The sequence below is a fragment of the Mustela erminea genome, chromosome 10, assembly GCF_009829155.1.
Source record: "Mustela erminea isolate mMusErm1 chromosome 10, mMusErm1.Pri, whole genome shotgun sequence".
NCBI lineage: Eukaryota > Metazoa > Chordata > Mammalia > Carnivora > Mustelidae > Mustela > Mustela erminea.
In genome coordinates, this window is record NC_045623.1 from 83,425,656 (window position 1) to 83,446,375 (window position 20,720).

General features: G+C 48.8%; 1 protein-coding gene across 6 annotated transcripts in view; it reads left to right on the top strand.

Moving 5' to 3' along the window:
* The window catches only part of DLGAP3 (DLG associated protein 3), a 63,165-nt gene extending 44,858 nt beyond the window's left edge, over nt 1-18,307 (top strand). For all 6 annotated transcript variants that reach the window (XM_032302271.1, XM_032302270.1, XM_032302268.1 and 3 more), the window contains 4 exons: nt 14,780-15,264; nt 16,208-16,299; nt 16,536-16,679; nt 17,390-18,307. In XM_032302271.1, coding sequence (XP_032158162.1) covers nt 14,780-15,264; nt 16,208-16,299; nt 16,536-16,679; nt 17,390-17,608 — 940 coding nt within the window. In that variant the 3' untranslated portion in view covers nt 17,609-18,307. The remainder of the gene's footprint in view (nt 1-14,779; nt 15,265-16,207; nt 16,300-16,535; nt 16,680-17,389) is intronic.
* Nucleotides 18,308-20,720: the final 2,413 nt, after the last annotated feature.

Here is a 20,720-nt window from a genome sequence, read left to right on the forward strand (position 1 = left end):
AGTTCTTGTGAGGTGGGGTGGGAGGCATGGAGGGATGTAACTCTGTGTTGAGAACTCTTCTCCCAACTCTGGTGCTGCACCAGGGTCCATCAACCAAACCCATTGCCCCCACTTAGTCTCTTATAAGGTTTCTTGGTCCTTCATCCAGTTAGGCCCCTGGGGGTCCAGGGCTTCCTCTTAACAAGCCTGAATCCTGGGAGGAGTGCAGTAGGCATTCTACTGAGATTCAGGCTAAATCAGCAAACTCTCTCATTTGTTCATTCATTCATTCAGAAAAATACTTATTGCGCATCTGTTATATGGCTGTTCCTGTTAAAGGCTCAGGGAAACATCAAAGAAATGAGTCTGTCTCTCATTAGAAGTCATGGTCTAGAAGGGAATCGAGGCAATGAATAAAGGTTTCACAACTAAAAATACTATTATACATTATGGTATAATATGTCATGGGATATTATTATATGTTATGGTGAGACTATGAAAGCAGAAAGCTCAGAGAGAAGGGATCTTCTTTAGGGTGAGCGGGTGACATTTAAGCTGAGACTCGAGGATTGACAAGGAACACTTAGGTGGAGGTTGGGGGTGGAAGCGTTGCAGAAAGAGGGAATAGCATATGTGAAGGCGCTAGAGCAGGACAGAATTTGACACGCAGCAGGAACCGAAAGAAGGTTCTGGGGTGGTGTGAAATGGATGGGGCAGTGGTGAGGGAGTGGATCAGAGAAGAGGCAGGCGGTAGGTCGTGCAGAGCACGGGAGTGATAAAGAACTGGAATTTAATTATAACTGATGAGTAGCCATTAAAAGGTGAAAGGAGCATGACAGGATCTAATTTATGTTTACAAAAGATCACTAGCTGCTAAGTGGAGAATGAATTTGAGGGAAATAATAGTGTGTGGGGAGGCTAGTAAGCAGGAATGTTTCCTGATCCAGGAGAAAGGTGACAGTCTTTTGCATTATGGGGGGATCTCTCTTTCTATTGTATTTTATAATTGGGCACTACTGGGGTATGGGAAGATCGTAAAGCTTTATACAGCGATTTTGTATTTAACAACATTGCTGCTGTCTCTTAGTGGGACTCATAGTTTACCTGAAAATCATGATGGGTTTTAGTTAGTCATGTTTTCTGTAAATGAGGATATTTCTCTCTTTTACTTTCTAAATTTAAATTCAATTAATTAACATATCATGTATTAGTGGTTCAGAGGTAGAGGTCAGTGATTCATCAGTCTTCTATAATAATACCCAGTGCTCATTACATCACGTGCCCTCCTTAATGTCCATGACCTTGTTACCGCATCCTCCCACCCCTCTTCCCTCCAGCAATCCTCAGTTTGTTTCCTATGTTTAAGAGTGTTTAAGAGTCTCTTATAGTTTCTCTCCCTCTCTGATTTAGTCTTCTTTTATTTTTTCAAATGAGGATATTTCTTTCTTTCTTTCGAGAGAGAGCATATGCACGAGTCTGGGGAAGGGCAGGAGAGGGAGAGAGAGAATCTTAAGCAGGCTCTGAGCTGGTTGTGACAGGGGTCTTGATCTCATGACCCTGAGATCATGACCTGAGCCGAAATCAAGAGTTAGATGCTTAATTGCCTGAACCACACAGGTGCCACTAGAATGATATTTCTTTTAATATCCTTTTCTTACAATAATGCATTGAATAGGACTTCTAGTTCACCGTTGAGTGGAACAGTCTTGTCTCATTCCTGACATTAGTGGATAACTTCTCAACTCCTACTCATAAGTAAAATGATGTTTGGTACAGATTTTGATGGATACTATTTATCATGTTAAGGATACTATTTATCACATTAAGTTCCTAGCAGGCTAAGAGGTTTCGCTTTTATTTCTTTTTAAACAGAAAACAAGAGTGGCATATTATTGAATGTTTTTTCAGAATCTACTTAGATGATAATAGATTTTCTCCTTTCGTCTGTAATGTGAATTTTGTTAATAGCTTTTCCATGTTGATCTGTTATTTCATTCCTGGGATGAACCCTGCTTGATGCTGTTATCAGTTTGGATGAAGTTTGGCTGGAACAGAACCTTAGTAGTCTCTTCAGTGTGTTTGTCTCTCACTTAGAAAAAAAGAAGAAGCATGGATGTTGAAGTGCAGTGTCAGAATCCAGGATTTTTCTGTCTTGCTGCCCTTTTACTCTGTGTATCACCTCTGTCCTGGGAGCTGAAGTTCAGGCTCCAGCCATCCTGTCTGCATTCTGAGAAGTACCAAGGAGGAAGATTTCCTGAAAGTTACACCCTACATTCTCACTTACATGGCACTGGCTGAAATCTCATCTGGTGGTCCCACCTAGCTGCAAGGGAGTCTGTGGCATGGAGTCTTAGTTGGGAAGCAAGGCACAATGAGCAGAGCACATAGCTGAAAATCAGGGTCCTTATGGCTAAAGACAAAGAGAAGAATGGGCATATGGAATTCTAGCAGTTCTTGCCACAGTCTTGCTGTGTTATTTTTTATATATGTTACTAGAGTTTTGAATAGCCATTACTTTGATATTTTTATAATCTGTGTTCATAAGTGATATTAGCTAACGATTTTGCTTTATTGTGGTTATTCAGTTCAGGTATTTAGGGGATGCTGGACTCCTGAAATGAATTTGGTAGCATTCTCTGTGTTTCTTTTCCTTGGAACAATTTGTATAAATGAAGAATTATCTAGTTCTTAAAGGTTGAGTAAAGGTTGCCTGTAAAACTATCTAGGCCTGATGCCTTTTGGGAATAGGAGGAGCTTTTAGAATTACAGCTTCAGTTTCCTGCGTGGTTATTGACTTGCTCTTGTTTTCCTTTTCTTTTTGAGTCAATTTTGGTGATTTATATTTTTCTAAAAGATGGACCATTTTACAAAAATTGAGTTTTCAAAAATTTTTGGCACAAATATTCTTTCAGTGTTATAGTGTTATAATTTTATATGTTTTTATTGTATCTGTAGCTCATGTCCCCTCTTTTCATTCCTAGTACTATATATGTATGTCTTACCTCTATTTCTTAATTAGTCTTGTCTGAGGTTTTATTATTTTATCATTTTAATATATTCTTATTTATTTATGAAAAATTATTTTATTTTTTAAAGAGAGAGAGTGAGTACATGTGCAAGTGGGTGGGGGGTGGGTAGAGGGAGAGGGAGAAAGAGAATCTTAAGCAGGCTCTTTACCTACCATGGAGCCTGTTGTGGGGCTCAGTCTCACCACCCTGAGATCATGACCTGGGGATCATGACCCCAGCTGAAATCAAGAGTCTGGTGCTTAGCTGACTGAGCCACTGAGGCATCCCTTAATATATTTTTTAAAGTTATATTTTATCAGTCTTTAAAAACTCGCCTTTGGATTTGGTTGGTGTCTCTATTGTTTCTCTGTCTTTTATCTTTTTCTTTTTCCTACTATCTTTGTCTTTTTTTTTTTTTTAACAGCATCTTGAACACTGTTTCTTATTTTCCACCATGTGTTTTTAAGGCTATAAATTCCCTTTTAACTATACTGCTAAGCTGATAAGTTTTGAGATGCAGTATTTCCATTGTTCAGTTCTAAATAGCTTGTAGCTATTATCATAATTTCCTTTTACACCAAGGAATTATTTTGAAGATTTTTTTTTAAGTTTCCAAATTTTGTTGGGAGGGAGGGTTTGGGAGCTCCCTTTTCACTACTGACTTCTAAATTTGCTGCAGAATACAATGCATTCTGCATAATATTTTTATTACTTAGAATTTGTTGAGGCTTCTTCTGTTTTATATATATATATATAATATATATCTATATGATATATAAATATATAATCTCTCTCTCTCTCTCATATAGATGGTCAGACTTAATGTATTATATTTTTCAAGTGTTTGAATTTCTTTTTTTTTTTTTTTTTGGATGTTTGATCTGCCAGTTCTGAGAGAGTTGTAAAAAATGTCTCACCATGTGGTGCCTGGGTTGCTCAGTTCATTAAGCGTCTGACTCTTGATTTCGGCTCAGGTCATGATCTCAGGGCTGTGGAGACCCAGAACAGGCTCTGGGCTGGGCATGGTGGGGCCTGCTTAAGATTCTCTCTCTCCCTCTCTGCCCCCACCCCTTTCTCTTAAAAAAAAAAAAAAGTCTCACTCTGATTGTGGATATGTCATTTCCCCTGGTAATTTTATTAATTTTTTCTTTAGTTTGAAGATACTATTCATAAGTATTCAGGTTTATGATTGTTATATCTTCTTTGTGGGTTGGTTCTTTTATCATAAATAGGCTCCTTTTCATCCTTGCTCTGGGTTTTTGCCTCTAAGTCTATTTTGCTTGATTTTACTAGTATGGCTGCTTTTTTGGGTTAATTTGCCAAAATACCTTTTCCCATTTTTTGATTATCATCCTCCCCCATATCCTTATGTTGTAGATCTGTTGCTTGTAAGCCAAATGGAGCTAAAGTTCAGTAGACATATTTAATCTATTTATATATCTCTTTATTACTGATTTATTTGGACTTATTTTTATTATCTCTTTAAAAATTTTCTATTGGATATGCTCTTTCTTCCCTTTTTTTTTTTTTTTTTCCTTCAAGTAATCTCTATGCCCAACATGGGGCTTGAACTCACCATTCCAAGATCAAGAGTCACATGCTTCACCACCTGAGCCAGTCACGTGTCCGGTCATGGGTTTTCTTTGCTTTCCTCCTCCCTTACTTTTCTGTCTTCTATTGAACTGATCAAAATTACTTTATTTCTCTTTGTCCTCCTCCTGGTTTGGAAGCTTACATTTTCTTTTTTTTTTTTTTTAAAGATTTTATTTATTTATTTGACAGACAGAAATCGTAAGTAGGCAGAGAGGCAGGCAGAGAGAGAGAGGAGGAAGCAGGCTCCCTGCTGAGCAGAGAGCCCGATGCAGGGCTTGATCCCAGGACCCTGGGATCACGACCCGAGCCCAAGGCAGCGGCTTAACCACTGAGCCAGCCACCCAGGCGCCCCAGGAAGCTTACATTTTCTATCGTGATTTTCCTCAAAATTTTAGCAAATGTACTTTAATGTTTTTCTAATAATGTCTAAAATTAGTGAGTATATCTGTCCTTCGTAGGCAAACGCCAAGAACCTTGGAACACTTTAATTTCCTTCTTAACTTCCTCCTCCCATCTCCCATGTTGTATTTGTCTAGTATTTGGATTATACCTCTTTAAAAAAAAAAAAAAACAAAACTGCTAAATCAGTTGTTTTTATATCTTTTAGGGTTTAATGGTTTAGATTTACAAACATGTCTTAACAATTTATGTGTTCACTATTACTTGTCACTGCCCACTCCTTCCTCATGGGTTCTGTGTTTTTTAAAGTACTGCTTGAGCCTGGGACCAGTTTTAGAGTTCCTGTCTCAGCTTGAGGTTTCTGCATGTCAGTGGTGGTACTCATTGGAACCCACACCCACACACAAAGCAGCCTTAATGTTCTTATTCTCAGCATCCTACTTCCTGGCCACATTCCTGGAGCATGACCTTAGTCCACGTTGTGAGTGAAATTGACCCTTCTTGGCTGCTGGCTTTATGCACAGGGTCTCCTTCCAGCGTCCCTGGATGCACGGATTTAGGGGCTCTCCTCTTATCCTCTGGGCACTACCATCTAGCCTCTAACATATGTCTGGCCCAATACTCCTATGGCTCACTTGGCTTAGATTCCCACTCACGTCTTAGGTTTTGATTTTCCTTTTTGTCTCTAGTACCTGAAGATATTTCTCTTCCTATATTCAAGTGTGGCCTTATAGCAGAAACACCTTTTGACTTCATTTTATCTGGCATTTCTGTGTGTTTGCGGGTGTGTGTGTGTGTGTGAGTGGGAGTTTCTTAAGTTAGCTCAGTCTACTGTACTGATCAGTTGTCTGGACCAGGCTGATAGCTGTAGATACAGAGAGAAGCGGACCAATTTGAGAAGCATTTTGGAGCAAAGTCACAGAAGGGTGGAGACAGGCAGAGAGTGAGGTCTTCCTTGCTCCTGTGAAGGTATTTGTGAGGTCTTGGTGGAGTGAACTGGGGAGGGGCATGTCTGAAGAACTGAATTGCCTGGCACAGGTGATCATACTGGGAAACCAAGGGGGTGACAGGTGGGTAGAGGAGAAATCTGGCTCGTGTCTCTGGCCAGGCTCCCTTGCCTGTCTGCTGCAGGCATCCTAGTTATACACCTGCACTGTCCTTTCTGTCCCTTATGTCCCTGGCACTTTAAGTCTGACTTACCACACACCATGCCCCAAATGGTACATAAAAGCGAGCCATGACTACCAGCAGCCTCTCTAGGCAAATATCCAGGAGCCCCCACCTGCCGCCACCCCATTTTCTTGGACTTTCTTATCCTGACTCCCGTCTCACTGCTCCCCGGATCTGTTGTCTGTCTCTGCACATGGGGTTTTAGAAATTGCCGGGGAGGGGGCGCCTGGTGGCTCAGTTGTTAGGTGTCGGCCTTTGGTTAAGGTCGTGATCCCAGAGTTCTGGGATCGAGCCCCACATTGGGCTCTCTGCTCGGCGGGGAACATGCTTCTCCCTCTCCCACTCCCTCTGCTGTGTTCCCTCTCTTGCTGTGTCTCTCTCTGTCAAATAAATAAATAAAACCCTAAAAGGAAAAAAAAAGAAATTGCCGGGGAGGAAAGATCTCTTCTTTTCTACCTTTCAGTATGTTCCCTGCCAGCCTGTTGGGTGAAGAATTCAGATTTATTGCTCCTGATAACTGTCTTTGGTGGGTTTTTGCAGTTGCCCCACCATCAGTGGTAACTTGGTTTGGAAATACACAGGGGTGGGTGTTGGTGCTTTTTTACTTCCATCTCCGCTGCACTCCCACCAAAGATTCATTTGCCCACAGATATTTATTGGGTCCCTATTATTTGTCAGGTACTTTGCTGGGCTCTGTGGATACAAAGGTACGTGGAACTAGGGGCGCCTGGGTGGCTCAGTGGGCTAGCCTCTGCCTTCGGTTCAGGTCATGATCTCAGGGTCCTGGGATCGAGCCCCACATCGGGCTCTCTGCTCAGCGAGAAGCCTACTCCCTGGCCCCCTGTCTGCCTCTCTTACTACTTACGATCTCTGTCTGTCAAGTAAATAAAAAAAATCTTTAAAACAAAAAACAAACAAACAAACAAAACCCAAAAAACAAAGGTACGTGGAACCAGACAGCCCTTGCCCTGTAAAGCATACTGCCATGTTAATCTGAGGAGCTCATAAATGGTGTAGAAGTATGTCTTGGGTGGTGCTACAAAGGAGAGGTTTGTGCACAGTGAGGGTGTATCACAGGGGACTTTGACCTATCAGAGGGGTTTGGTGTGACTTCCCTGAGGAAGTGACATTTGGGCAGAGATCTCAGTGAACAATTAATGCAATCTAACAAGGTGAACAAAAATTAACTAGGTGGAAGTGGGAGATAAGAGTGTTGCAGGTGGAAGGAATAGCATGTGCTAAAGCCCCGTGGTGGGAGGGAGCATACTTAAGGAACAGTTATCAGCACTGTCACATCCTACAGCATCTGTCTATGTAGACCCAGCATTTTATTCTAACTCTGGGTCAGAATAAAAGAATGCACAAAATATCCTTGCTAAACATTAGAAGACTATTCCTGGGGTCCTTGAAGAACATAGAAACCACATCGTTTTTGCCTCAAACTCTTAACTATAGGGATTCCCTTGTATCTTTTACCTCTAGAGCCTTCCTATTAAGACCTTATCTTAAATTCCATATTTAGCAAAAACAAACAAATTAAGCAAACACCAGAATGCTCATGTTGAAAAAATTTTTTGTAAGTAGTTCCCAAGTATTGCATGAAATATGCTAAAAAATTGTTATTTATCTGAAATTCAAATTTAAAAGGGAGTCCTGTATTTTATCTAGCAACCCTACTTATAACCAATTAAGCCCAAACAGGGCCAGCAGGAGAACTCTATGTAGGAAGGCCACCCCCTTCCCATCACTCTTTCCTTAGCATCATGATAATTTCTGGCTTTGGGCTGAAAGAAAAGGGCCCCTTGAGGCCCGGGAAGGAAGCTTCCATCCTCATGAATATTTTTAAAAAATATTTTGTTTGTCAGAGAGAAAGGGAGAGAGAGAGAGAGAGAGAGCGCGAGAGAGTGCGTGCGCACACAAGGGGGTGGGCAGGAGGGTGGCAGGCAGAGGGAGAGGCAGGCTCCCTGCTGAGCAAGGACGCAAGTCCCTACTTGCAAGGATGCAAGTCCCTCAGGGCATCATGACCTGAGCCACAGGTAGACGCTTGACTGACTGAGCCACCCAGGCGCCCCTTCATGAGTTTGTACTCCCAGAACAGTCATGTGAAAGCAATGCACTGTGGACTGACCACAAGCCGTGGGTGTGGATACTGCCTCCATTCCTCAGACTTCTACTGAAGGACAGTTCCTGACTCACTCACTCTTCCTAAATCTCCCACCCTGACCCCATCTTGGCATCACTCTCACAGCCCCCAGACTGGGGTGACAGACTCAGGACTTGATTGATTGATCATATGTTTAAACCCTTAGATGCTTTCTCATGTAGTACTCAGCTAGTACAATGGCTGTGCCTTGCTGCAATGCTACCGCCCTTCCCCCTCCCCGCCCAGTGCCTCCTCCCTACTCCCTGCCAGCTTGCTGCCAAATACTCCTGGTAAAGCCTTTTGACAACTCCTGGATGTGGAACATTCTTTGGACACTGTGTCTCTTGGGATAAACCAGTTTTTTCCCAGAGCCCTTTGTGTTATCCCTTAGAGAATCACAGTAGAAATATCATCCTGAAATAACCAGATAAGAACTTCCAGAATCATCAGGAATGTGATCATTGTCACCCCCAAAGAGCTCGAAGGCGGGCGGCGGGGGGGACCTCCTCAACCTTGTTAAAAAGCTCGGGGAGAAAATATTGTGACAGGCCTTGTTGTGAATTAGTGATGACTAACCACGGAGGCCGGTTTCTGTCCTGTGTTTACAGCTGTTGGGAAGACCACAGCAAATACTGCCAAATCCAGAACTAGATAGGGACATAAGCTCTGGACTTCACTACCCTGAAAATTCATCTGATATCATTAGGATTAGATTTGGCTGTGAGTTACAGAAAGCCCCCAAATAAACAGAAGTTTATTTCTCTCCTGCTTAGAAGTCCAGAGATTCATTTAGAGCTGGTAGGTGCTGTGCAGTGTCAGGACCCAGCTTCCTTCTATCTTGTTCCTTCTCCATCCTCAGCACTTGGCTTCCAACTCATATTCCCAGATGGCTGCTTGAGTCCAGCCATCGTGTCTGCATTCTGGTCAGCAGGGAGGAGGAAGGTACAAAAAATGGCACATTTTCCTTTTAAGAACGTTTCCTGGAAGTTGCTCATACCCTTCTGTTTATAACCTGTGAGCGAGGACTTAGCCATATGGCTATACCAGGGAAACTGGTAACAGAGTCATTACTCGAAGTGGCCATGTGTCCAGCTTCAAACTGTGGGATCCTATTACTGAGGACAAAAGGGAGAAGGGATATTGGGGGATGAGTGGTGGTCTCTACCATCCTTCCTTCCAGCCAGCCAGTCCCACCAACCAACTCACCAACCGACCCCCCCACCCCCATCAACCAACCACTCAGCCAACATTTATGTGAGGAATGGCTCTATTTATAAGGGAGACAAATGCAAATTACTAACTATAATACAGTGTGCTTTGGAGTATAAAAGAGGTTTTATTCCGAAAGCTGTGTGAGAACAGATGGAAGTGATCAGCGGCAATCACAATAATTAATAACCACAGTGCCCTCGTTGGGTTCTCAGTGCTACATTCCCATCATTGTGTTTGTCCAGCCCCCTTTCTTTTCAGGGAGAGCTACGAACCTCCGGGCCTTTCCATATAATAGCTAACATTTACAATGGATAGGCCAGGTGCCGGTCTCAATTCTTTACAATATATTATCTCATGAGAATTCTGTGATCATTCTCATGGGTAGACAAGGAAACCGAGGCACAAGCCGTGGAGCTGAGTTTTCACTCCAGGCAGTGCCTGTGCTTAGCTACTTTGCGGGGCGACTTCCCACCAAGCTGCTCATTCTCATTTTTCCCCTGACCCTCCCCCACCCCCACATCTGCAGCAGACCACACCTCCCCACTCACTTCACTGTAATGGTTGGGGTCATCCGGTGGGAGCTCTCTCCACTTCTGGACCAACCCCCAACTTCCTTGCCTCCCTTCCCTCGCCTCTGCCTCTGCCACCCGTCCTGCCTGAGGTTTAGGCATCGTCCCCCCGGTTTCAGCCGCCCCTCTCCCTCAGTCCTGGGGAGGCAATGGAGTGAACTGGAGTGGCGAAAGCACTGGCCTCCGTAGCCGGACTGGACTAAATTGGTAACTGTCGGATCGTAAGAATCCACCTTTCCTCGTTCGCCTCTGTTCTCCCATCTGTAAATAGGGATGATACTAACACTCTTACTGTGAAACCGCTTCTGAGTTTCGAGCATGTGTTTATGCAAAATACTTAGTTGGACGCATACTAAGTGCTCAAAGGATGTTGGTTATTCTTTATACTCCTTATGGTTGGTCCTTGGACGACCGCCTCTTTCTTCTCCATCTTTAATCGATTTCTCTTTACAGTGCTGTGTTAGTTTCCTATTGCTACTGTAACTATCACAAGTTTGGCATCATCAAATAATACATTTTTGTTATCTTGCATTTCTAGGGGTCAGAAGTCTGAACTGTGTTTCACTGAGTTAAAATCAAGGTGTTGGCAGGACTGATGCCTTTTGGAGCTCTGGGAAAAATCCATTTTGTCACTTTTTCCTGTTTATAGAGGTTATCCACATTCCTTGGCTCGAAGCCCACTTCTTTCTTCAGAGCCCCAGTGGCAGACTGAGTCCCTACACTCCATCATTCCAACCTTGATTCTGTCATCCCATCTCCTCTGATTTGGACATACCTGTCTCCCTCTTTCACTCAAAAGAACCTTGGTGATTAAATTGGACACACCTGGAAAATCCAGACTCTTCTTGTCATGGAAAGATCCTTAACATAATCATATCTGCAGGGTCCATTTTGCCGTGGAAAGTAACCTACTCAGAGCCTCCAGGAGCTAGGATGTGGACCTCTTCAATCATTATTCTGCATACCCTGCAGCTTCTCTCCTCTCGAGATATGGAATGGGAACACCATCCTAAATAAAACATGCCTCTCTTTCCCTCCCTCCTCCAGCTTTATTGAGATATGATTGAAAAATAACCAAAATATCCCTCCCTTACAGGTACACCGTCTTTTCTTTTCCTCCTTTCTCAACCAAGCTCTTTGAAAGAATTGTCTTGCCTAGTTTTCTAGACCTCCTGCCAACCTCCTCCATCTGTGTCAGCCCCGTACCCCACCAAACTGACTCTTGCCTTGGTCCCCAGTGGCTTCCATTTTGCTAAATCAACGGACGCCATTTTCCATGTTGATTACTTATTCCTTCTTCAGACTCTCTGTCTCTGTTCTGCTTTTAGGTGCCTTTGCCCTGGTTTCCTTTCTCTTCCTCTCTGGCTTAAACGCCTGTGGGGCTATATTGTCTCCACCAGCCGGTGAAATGTCCATGTTCCCCAGGGCTTTATAGCTTTGTTACATTGCTCTTTTCTTGGGTGACCACATTCCACACTGCTGGTTTTATTATTTATTTTTAATTCTGATTTTTTAAAATACTATTTTTAAAATAAATAACATGGGGCTCGATCCTATGACCCTGAGATCAAGAGCTGCATGCTCCACTGACTGAGCCAGCCAGGTGCTTCTCACTACTGGTTTTATTATTTTATTTTTCTTCCAAATTTTTATTTAAATTCAAGTTGGTTAACATATAGTGTAGAATTGGCTTCAGGAGTAGATTTTTTTTTTAAAGATTTTTATATATTTGTGATAGAAGCACGTGACTAGGAGGGGCAGAGGGGGATGGAGAAAGAACCTGAAATTGACTCCGTGCTGAACGGGGAGCCTGATGTGGGGTTTGATCCCACAGCCTTGAGATCATAACCTGAGCTGAAACCAAGAGACGGACGCTTAACTAAGCCACCCACGCACCCTTAGGAGTAGAATTTAGTGATGGATCTTTTACATACGACACCTAGTTCTCATGACCTCAAACCCTCTGTAATGCCCATCACCCATTTAGCTCATGTCCCCACCTGCACCCCCCTCCAGTGACCCTCAGTTTGTTCTCTCTAGTTAAGGGGCTCTTATGGTTTGCCTCACACTGCTGGTTTTAAATACCACTTGACAAACTCCTATTGGGACCGTGCCGATCTCTGGCCATCAGTTGGGAGTATTGGTGAAGACTGTGCTTCTAGGCATCCCACGAGCTCCTCAACTCTTTTGGTCTTCCTTGAGGTAGATATGGTGAGGAGATCTCATGGAAGTCGTGACTTGAGAACCATGAAGTGTGGGGTACTTAGGCATGCTTCTGTTCCAGACCATGTGGCCTGTCACCATCCAGACCGGATGTGATCTTCTCAGGACCCTGAGAGGCAAGGTGGAAGGCAGCACATGCAGTGGGGCTGAGAGATCCATGTTTTGTGAGGGAGACCAGGGAAGCAGACAGGGAAGGCAGGCCTTCGATGATGTCTTCACTGGGGCAAGCCCCACCTTTACGTTGTGTGGTTTGCAACTGCTGGAGCTCTGAAGGAGCCAAAGGCAGACCAGAGCTCAGAGACACGAAAACATTGGCGGTAGAGCCAACGTGCCTCAGAACATTTCAGTTAGACACATGAGACTCTCACTGGAGACAGAGAACAAATTAAGCAGAAAAGTTGGGGCTCCTTGCACACCCAAGAAGGCTGCTGAGGGCGGTACAGTGCTAAGGACGAGATGACTTGAGTCGGAAATGGCCAGAGAAGGGGGAGGAGGAAGGCCATTCTAGAAAAAGGAATAGCACGTGCAAAGGCACCGAGTCAGGGCTAATATCATCTACTTGAGGAACAAGAAGAATGTGGCGAGGGGCCAGGGGGGTTGAGGTTGGAGAGGAGGACTGCTTCCGGACTAGATGTCAGCATTGGGTGAATGCCAGCGGAGGGAGATTGAACTTTTTCTTTTGGCAGCAGGGAGCTGGGGAAGAGTTTTGGGCTGGGGAATGCGCTGGGCAAAGGGCAGCTTTAGGAAGACTGCTCTGGATTGGTGAGGGAATGTTGGGCCCCTGATCTGAAAATATGAAAAGGATAATTTTTGAGAGAGGTAATACTTTGGTGATTACTGGTTCATTTCTATCATTTTAGGTAGTATGTATGTGTGCGTGTGTATTTATATATAGTCATATCTCATGTAATATATTTTACACACACACACACACAGACACACACACACTAGATGGAAGGTGAGCAACTTCCCAAAGGCACACAGCAACAGAGCCAGCACTAGAACTCAGATCTCACTCCTCGTCCGGTGCTTTCCTTTTGTGCTGAGTGGAGGCAGAAGTGTCTTGAAAGGAGGCTGATTCCATGGCAAGGCAGAGAGGAACTAATCCTGACCAGGGCAGGACAGGGTGGATGCCGGGGTGAAGACCATGTGGGAGGCAGTGAGGATATGTTCTCGCTTTCTCTCTCTCTTTCTCTGGGTGGGGGTGGGGACACAGGGCTTGTTGGAGACTGCACATGAGTGCATCTCTCTTTCCTGGGTCCTGCAGCATCCTTCTGGGCCTGGTTTCTATGACAACAGGCTCCCAGCAGGCAGCCCGCCAGCTGGAGGGAAGCAGGCAGGCAAGGCAGGCAGGGAGAGAAGGCCTGGGCAGCAGGAGGAAGGCTGAAGTTGTGGGGGTTGGAGGACACTCCAGGGAAGCTAGAGGGGTCCCCCAAGACCGCCTCACTCCCTCTCTTTTCAGACCATAATGGGATGGAGGTGGTGGCTTAGGACAGATGGGTCTGTCTTTTATGCTCCTGAAATTTCCAGATGTCCAACTTTTGTTTACCTCTCCCCACCACCCCCACATCTCCTGACTCCCACTTTTTCAAGGACTGTCTGACCCCAGCTCCATGGCTTCAGGGACCATGGGCTTCTGCATAGGAAAGAACTCTGAACTGAGTGGGGGGGGGGTGACATAGAACAAGGCCAACTGACATTCTGTTTTGCAGAGGATTTGCATATTAACTCAAAGACAAGAAATTTCCAGGCTCCATGTCATTCCTGCCAACAACTTAATTCACCTCCACTGGCTCTGGCTGACTGTGTCTGGCCAGGCTCTGGGCTGGGCTGTGGGGGTCCCTAGAGGAGCAGTCCTTTCAGCTGCGAGCTCTTCCCACTCTCGAGCCTCTCCCAGGCAGTTCTTCCTGATGTTCTAGCAGCTGGTGTGGTGGGAAGTGCTTGGGCTGTGAAGTCAGCCACGCTGGGTAGCTACTCTGTAGCGAGGTGACCCCAGTCCTCTCCCCGTTCTAGTTTACCCATTTCTGAAGACAAACTCCTGCCGTTGGTGCAAACTAGCAAAGGGTTACTGTTTGTTAAAATGCTGAAATCCTTCTGTGGTCACTGGGAAAGAGCTGCTAACCAGGCCCTCCTCTCGCCTCTTGGCTCTGCCCCACAGTCCAGCTTCTGGAGGTCCTGCTCCGTCCCTCTGGGTGTGTCCCTTCTGATTTGGTCGGTGCTGCCAGCATCTCTTCTGCCCCTGGAGTACAGATCGTTAGATATTTTGAATATCAGCCCTGTCCAGAGGCAGTGCAGCAGGAATTCTGTACCCCCCTGCAGGGACTCTGTATTTAAAGGTCAAGAGTTAATGTCCATCCCACTGTAGGTTTCTTTTCTCATTCCTTTTCCTTTTGGCCTGAGGCGGGGCGAAGGGAGGTTGCCAGGGCTGGGGGGCGGGGATGTGACTGGGCAGGAGCAGCGATGACAGCCACTTCTCTCACCAGGCGGGCAAGGTTCAAGCGCTCCAACAGTGTGACCGCAGGTGTGCAGGCGGACCTGGAGCTGGAGGGCCTGGCCGGCCTGGCCACAGTGGCCACAGAAGACAAGGCCCTGCAGTTTGGACGCTCCTTCCAGAGGCACGCTTCTGAGCCCCAGCCCGGGCCCCGGGCCCCCACCTACTCAGTCTTCCGCACGGTCCACACGCAGGGCCAGTGGGCCTACCGCGAGGGCTACCCACTGCCGTATGAGCCGCCGGCCACTGATGGGTCGCCAGGCCCTGCCCCTGCCCCCACCCCCGGCCCTGGGTCCAGCCGCCGTGACTCCTGGATGGAGCGCGGCTCACGTAGCCTCCCCGACTCAGGCCGCACGTCCCCTTGCCCGCGGGACGGCGAGTGGTTCATCAAGATGCTGAGGGCGGAGGTGGAGAAGCTGGAGCACTGGTGCCAGCAGATGGAGCGGGAGGCGGAGGACTATGAGCTGCCCGAGGAGAGTGAGTGAGGGGCTCTGCGTGCGCGAAGGGATCGTGGCTGGGGCTGCGTGGTGAGCAGTGGAACGGGAGAGACCTCCGCCTGGGCTTGCGTGTGCGTCCTCGCGGTTTGCTTCTTTGACCTGGATCTCCGTGGGTCCTCCTTGGCCGCACGGCGTGCTGGGAGCTCTTGGAAGGAAGCGGGGAAACAGATTCAGAGGACAGGGTGGGACTGGGCAAGGGACCAGGTGGAAGGGCATGGCAGGGCCAAGTCACCCAGCCCATGGAGGTCAAGGGGACTCTGTTCCCATCTCGCTGGTGTGGGAATTCAGGACTGACCCAGGGAGAGGGACCACATTATAAGGTGGAGGGCGAGGCAGTGCACAAGGTCAGATCACTGTCTAAGGCCTAGGTGAAGGACATTCTGTCCCAAGACATAGCTCTGGACTGAGGGAGGCCACAGCCCTTGCCTGCAAGTCCATCTGAGGGGAGACACAGCCATACCTCAGAATCCCTAAGTTGATGGGATGGTGACTACGAAGATGAGAGTCATGCACATGAAATTTTCAGTAACTCTTGATGAGTCAAAGAGTCACCTACTGATGAGTGACGAAGTTCTGCCAATGGGTGGTCATTGAGCTGGTGCCTGGGTAAGCCTGCAGGGCCAGGTGGGGGCTGGTTTCCCCCGGTTCCATGACACAGGAGGAAGGGAGGACACAGGAAGCTAAGTGCTTACGAAATGGAGGTTGTCTGAAGAAACGCTGGTGTCCGAGGATCCAGCCTTCTTGGTGCCGTGGGTTAGGAGCCAGTTGTTAGGGACTTGGGGATGGGATGGGGAGGGGGTTGGAGGGGACAGACAAACAGAGAGTGCCAGATAAGGCAAGGTTGAGTCATTCCGGGCAGACTTCTCAGAGGCTGGGATATGAGAGGCATCCGTCCCTCCTCTGAATCTGCTTCTGCTCCCCAGTCCTGGAGAAGATCCGCAGTGCCGTGGGCAGCACACAGCTTCTCCTGTCCCAGAAGGTTCAGCAGTTCTTCCGGCTGTGTCAGCAAAGCATGGTGAGTGCCCATGGACTGGAGCCCCCCAGGAAGGTATATGCCTGGAGGTGAGACCAGGTGTTTGTGCCCAAGACAGAGTGGCCTGGGTTCTTTCTTGTTTCCCTACCTCCCTCTCCCCTAGACCCCATTCTCCCAGGCTGAACTTCCTGGTGGGGATGGATGGGGCTTTCTCTGGACCTGGCTGGGGTGCAGACCTTCCTGACCAGCTGTCTCTCCTCTGTCTCCCTCTATTGAAGGACCCCACTGCGTTCCCCGTGCCCACCTTCCAGGACCTGGCGGGTTTTTGGGACCTCCTGCAGCTCTCTATAGAGGATGTGACCCTCAAGTTCCTGGAGCTACAGCAACTCAAGGCCAACAGCTGGAAACTCCTGGAGCCCAAGGTAGGGGGAGAATCCCTTCAAGCCAAGAGGCCAGACCCTGGAAAATGCCCTTCCCCACAGAGGGCCTGTGTGGGGAGAGGAAGGGAGCCAAGGGCATTCACAGGCAGCAAAGGCAGTCCTGGATCGGTGATGGTGACCGTCTGCTTCTAATAGGACCACACTCTTGATCATGGCCATCTGCTTGGCCTTGTGCCCATCACTGCCTGAGCTGCCAGAACCCTATAGCCACCTCCGACCAGCTGTAGTCTGAGGAAGCAGAACTAAAGCTTCCAGAAGAGGGGACTGCCCTTAGTTTGGACCTAGGCACGGAGGGGATCTTGGGGGGCCCCTCAGCACTCACTGCACTAGACATTGTCTGTGATGAGGCCCAGATGCCTGGCAGCGAACCCCCATTGCCCTGCGTGAGTCGAGGCCAATGCATTCCTCTCGACTGGAGGGAAATCGCCACTTCCCACCCAAGTCCCTGGAGGAGCCCGGGAGGAACGAGCGCTCGGATGCGAGTTGTCGCGAACGGCGCCACCAGGGGGCGCCCGGATTCGTAATTTTTAATGAAAAGTGGCTTTTGACCTTATCCCAGACACACCTGGGGCTTCGGGCCGCCCTCCCGCGTCGGAGCTGCGCGGTGTCAGTCCCCTGGGGCGGCAGGGGCGCGAGCGGGGGATGGGGGGGCCCCGCCCGCAGACTGAGCCGCCAACCCCCTCTCCCGGCAGGAGGAGAAGAAGGTCCCTCCGCCGATACCAAAGAAGCCCTCGCGGGGCCGGGGCGTGCCGGTGAAGGAGCGCTCCCTGGACTCGGTGGACCGGCAGCGGCAGGAAGCGCGCAAGCGGCTCCTGGCGGCCAAGCGCGCCGCCTCCTTCCGCCACAGCTCGGCCACCGAGAGTGCGGACAGCATCGAGATCTACATCCCCGAGGCCCAGACCAGGCTGTGACCGGCCCGGCCCGCCCGGCCCGGGCCCGGGCCCGCGGTTTTCTACCCGTACTGTACACCCAGCGTCGAGGTCACTGTGAACGCGGGCCGCCCCGTGCGCCCGCCCCGCCGGCACCGCACGCCCCGGCTCCTCCTGCCCGTCACACTCTCGTGGGTTTTTTACCTTCCTGACCCCACGCGAAGGCGCCCGGGCTGGGCTGGGGGCCGTGCCTCTCCGCCCTGCGCCCCCACCTGGACCCCCTTCTCTCCTGGTCCGACGCTTCGTCCCCACCTCCTCCCCACGGGCACCATCTCTGCCATTCCCCCTTCCCCCACGGGCCAGGCCGGGCCGGGTCCCCCATCTGGGCTCTGCGTCCCCTCTCCCCACCCCGCGGGGCTGGGCTTCGTGGGGATCAAGCTTCGTGGCTTTTTATGAAGAATCCCGAACCCCACCTAGGAGCCTGCCCCACTCTCCCAGGGGCTCACCCTCAGCCCTCAGCCCATCGGGCCCAGGGACCACAGTGGCTGGACCAACCCAGGACCAGGGCGCCTGGGCCTCTCCCCTTTCCCAGCTGCTGGGGAGGGGAGATGGGGCTTCCCCTCACCACACCTGTGGCTGTTCCCACATCCCCTTGAGTATCCCAGGAAAAATAAAACGGCAGAACTGCACTCGAGCCGGCTGCTCTCTCCAGAAGGAGCCACCTCTGCCCCGTGTGTGGAAGCCAGGAGTGTGTGTGGGGTGGGTAGGAGAACGGCGGGGGGGGGGGGGGTGGGCAGGCAGGGGGTGGGGGGAATGGAGGGAAGGCAGGCCCGGAGCCACTCTCTCTGTTTGGGGAGGGCGTGGTAGCCTGGGCCAGCTGGGGCAAAGGGGATTCGGCCCCCTGGAGGCCGCAAAAGGACCTGAGCCCTTCTGGAGGGACCCAAGGGCTGAGGAGGGAAGGGTTTTCTCTCTACCACTCCTAGTTCAATCCATTTCTCTTTCTGCTCCCCACTGCTCCCAGGCTTCCTCCTTCCGCAACAGGCAGCCCAGAGCCCTGGCCAACCTGCCTGTGCTCCATAAACAGGGAGTGCTGTTATTCTTAGATGCTGATAGATGCTGGTTTCCCTTCCCCTAAGCGTCTGGTGTTGCCTCTGCTCCACCCCACCTGATCAGCAGCAGAAACGCTGTTCGATTTAGTGTTATCACCTTTTTTGATAACTCCTCTGGGTGGGCACTTTGGTGGGGGTTCCCAGGGGAGAAGGAGCTTTCCTGGGAAGTTAAGTAACAACCCTGAGCTAGTAGTGCAGGCTAATGTTTTTGGGATGTTTTCTCTGGGCCAGGTGGTGGGGTGGAGGGGGGAGGGCTTTACATGAATGTAGCTCATCCTTAGGACAGGTAAGAAAGCTGCTCAGGAGGGGTTCTGTGACCTGTCCAATGTCACAGGGAGGGCTAGGAGTGGTGGACCAGGTCTGTCTGATGCCAAACCGGGAGCTTTTAGTTCTACAGCTTTCCAAGCCCGGAAGGGTTTGATGGCAGCCCCCACCTGGTCTGGCAGCCCCATCCAGTGCTTGGGGTTGATGTGTCACCCTGAGGCAGGAAGAAGAGCCACCCAAGGCTTTGACTGCCCTTCTGGGCCACACTGGACTAGGCCATTCTCATTCATTTATTCAGCAGGCGTTTATCAAGGACCACTGTTGGCACTGGCTAGCACCTGGGAGATGGCCCTGAACAAGTGTAGTTTCTACACTTCTGGTGCTAACAGACAAGTAAACAAGCAGTTACAGAATAAGGGTGAGTGCTGGAAAGAGCTACTGGAGGAGGGCCAGCTCTGGGAAGAATGCTCCAAGATCAGACAACAGTTGTGCAAAGGCCAGGAGAAGAAAGAGCATCGGGAGTGCAGAGGCGTGACCATGCTGGGCTTTTGGGTCAGCTTGAGACAGGTGGGCCTGGGCCTCAGAGCCACGGGGAGCCATGCAGGGAAGGGTTTTGAATAGGTTTTTATGGGCCACTGTGGGAGGCCACCTGAAAAGCAAGAAATCTTACACACACACTTATATGAGATCGCCAGAAGGTGGAGTGAACCCCATATGATCCAAATTCCCGCAAGTGAGTCAGCTTGGAGCTGCTCTCACACAGATTCCTGGGCCCTGTCTAACACTGGTAATAGACTCTCTGCCCCCAAGTGAGTTTTTAACAGGTGTGCAAGGTGGTTTTGATGGGCAGCCAGGTTTGAGACACTTAGGTTGGATGACCGTCCCAGAGTTTCCACTGGAAATGCCCATTTGTCTATTTCCCCTGGACTTGCTAAGGGAGCCTTTAGCTGGGTCACTTCACCTCTCTGAGACTGAGTTTTCCCATCTCTAAAACTGGGACGTGGGCAAGGTTTGCACTAGATGGTACTCAGAGTAATCCTTGAAGCCGATATTGTTGTTACCATCATTTACAGGTGAGAAAACTAAGGCTTCGAGAGTTTAAACAACTTATCCCAAATCACAAAGCCAAGAAGTGGCTGAATCTGTGTTTAACCTTCTACACTCTACAGCTCTTTATGGGTCTATGTCTTTTCGCAGAATCTGGGCTCGGTTTCCCAGGACCATGAAGTATAAATGGGCTGCGGACAGAGGAGCAACGCAACCCTGAACAAGTATAGTTAACATCTTGCTATAGACAAGGCATCTTAATCTCCCCATGTGGGAATCTCCCCTGGGGAGCCCAGCAAGTGAAGGATTAGGACAAGTGAAGGATTAGGTCCAGTCCCTGTGCTTTCGATTGGTCCCAGCTGGCCAAAGCCAGGCGCATAAACAGAATGGCATGTACAGAGGGAGCTTCTCCCAGAGATGCTGAGGAGACCAGAGGAGGAAACCTCTAGCAGCTGGTTGAGTCTGGGAAATCTTCCTGCAAGAGGGCCTTTTGAACTGGGTCTTGCTGGTTGAGATAGAGTTTTGCAGCCGAGGAAGAGAGGGAGGACATTCATTTCAGGCAAAGGGATCAGCTTGGGCAAGTGCACGGTAGGGTCTGTGTGTGTAGGATCGTGGGAGGAGCAGAGACTGGAGGGAGGTGACAGGCTTGGATCCGGTGGAGAGGGTATAGAGGAGACGTGGCCAGAGGGGACCCATGGGAAGAGAGGCGGTTTAAACTGGAGATTTCATTTTTT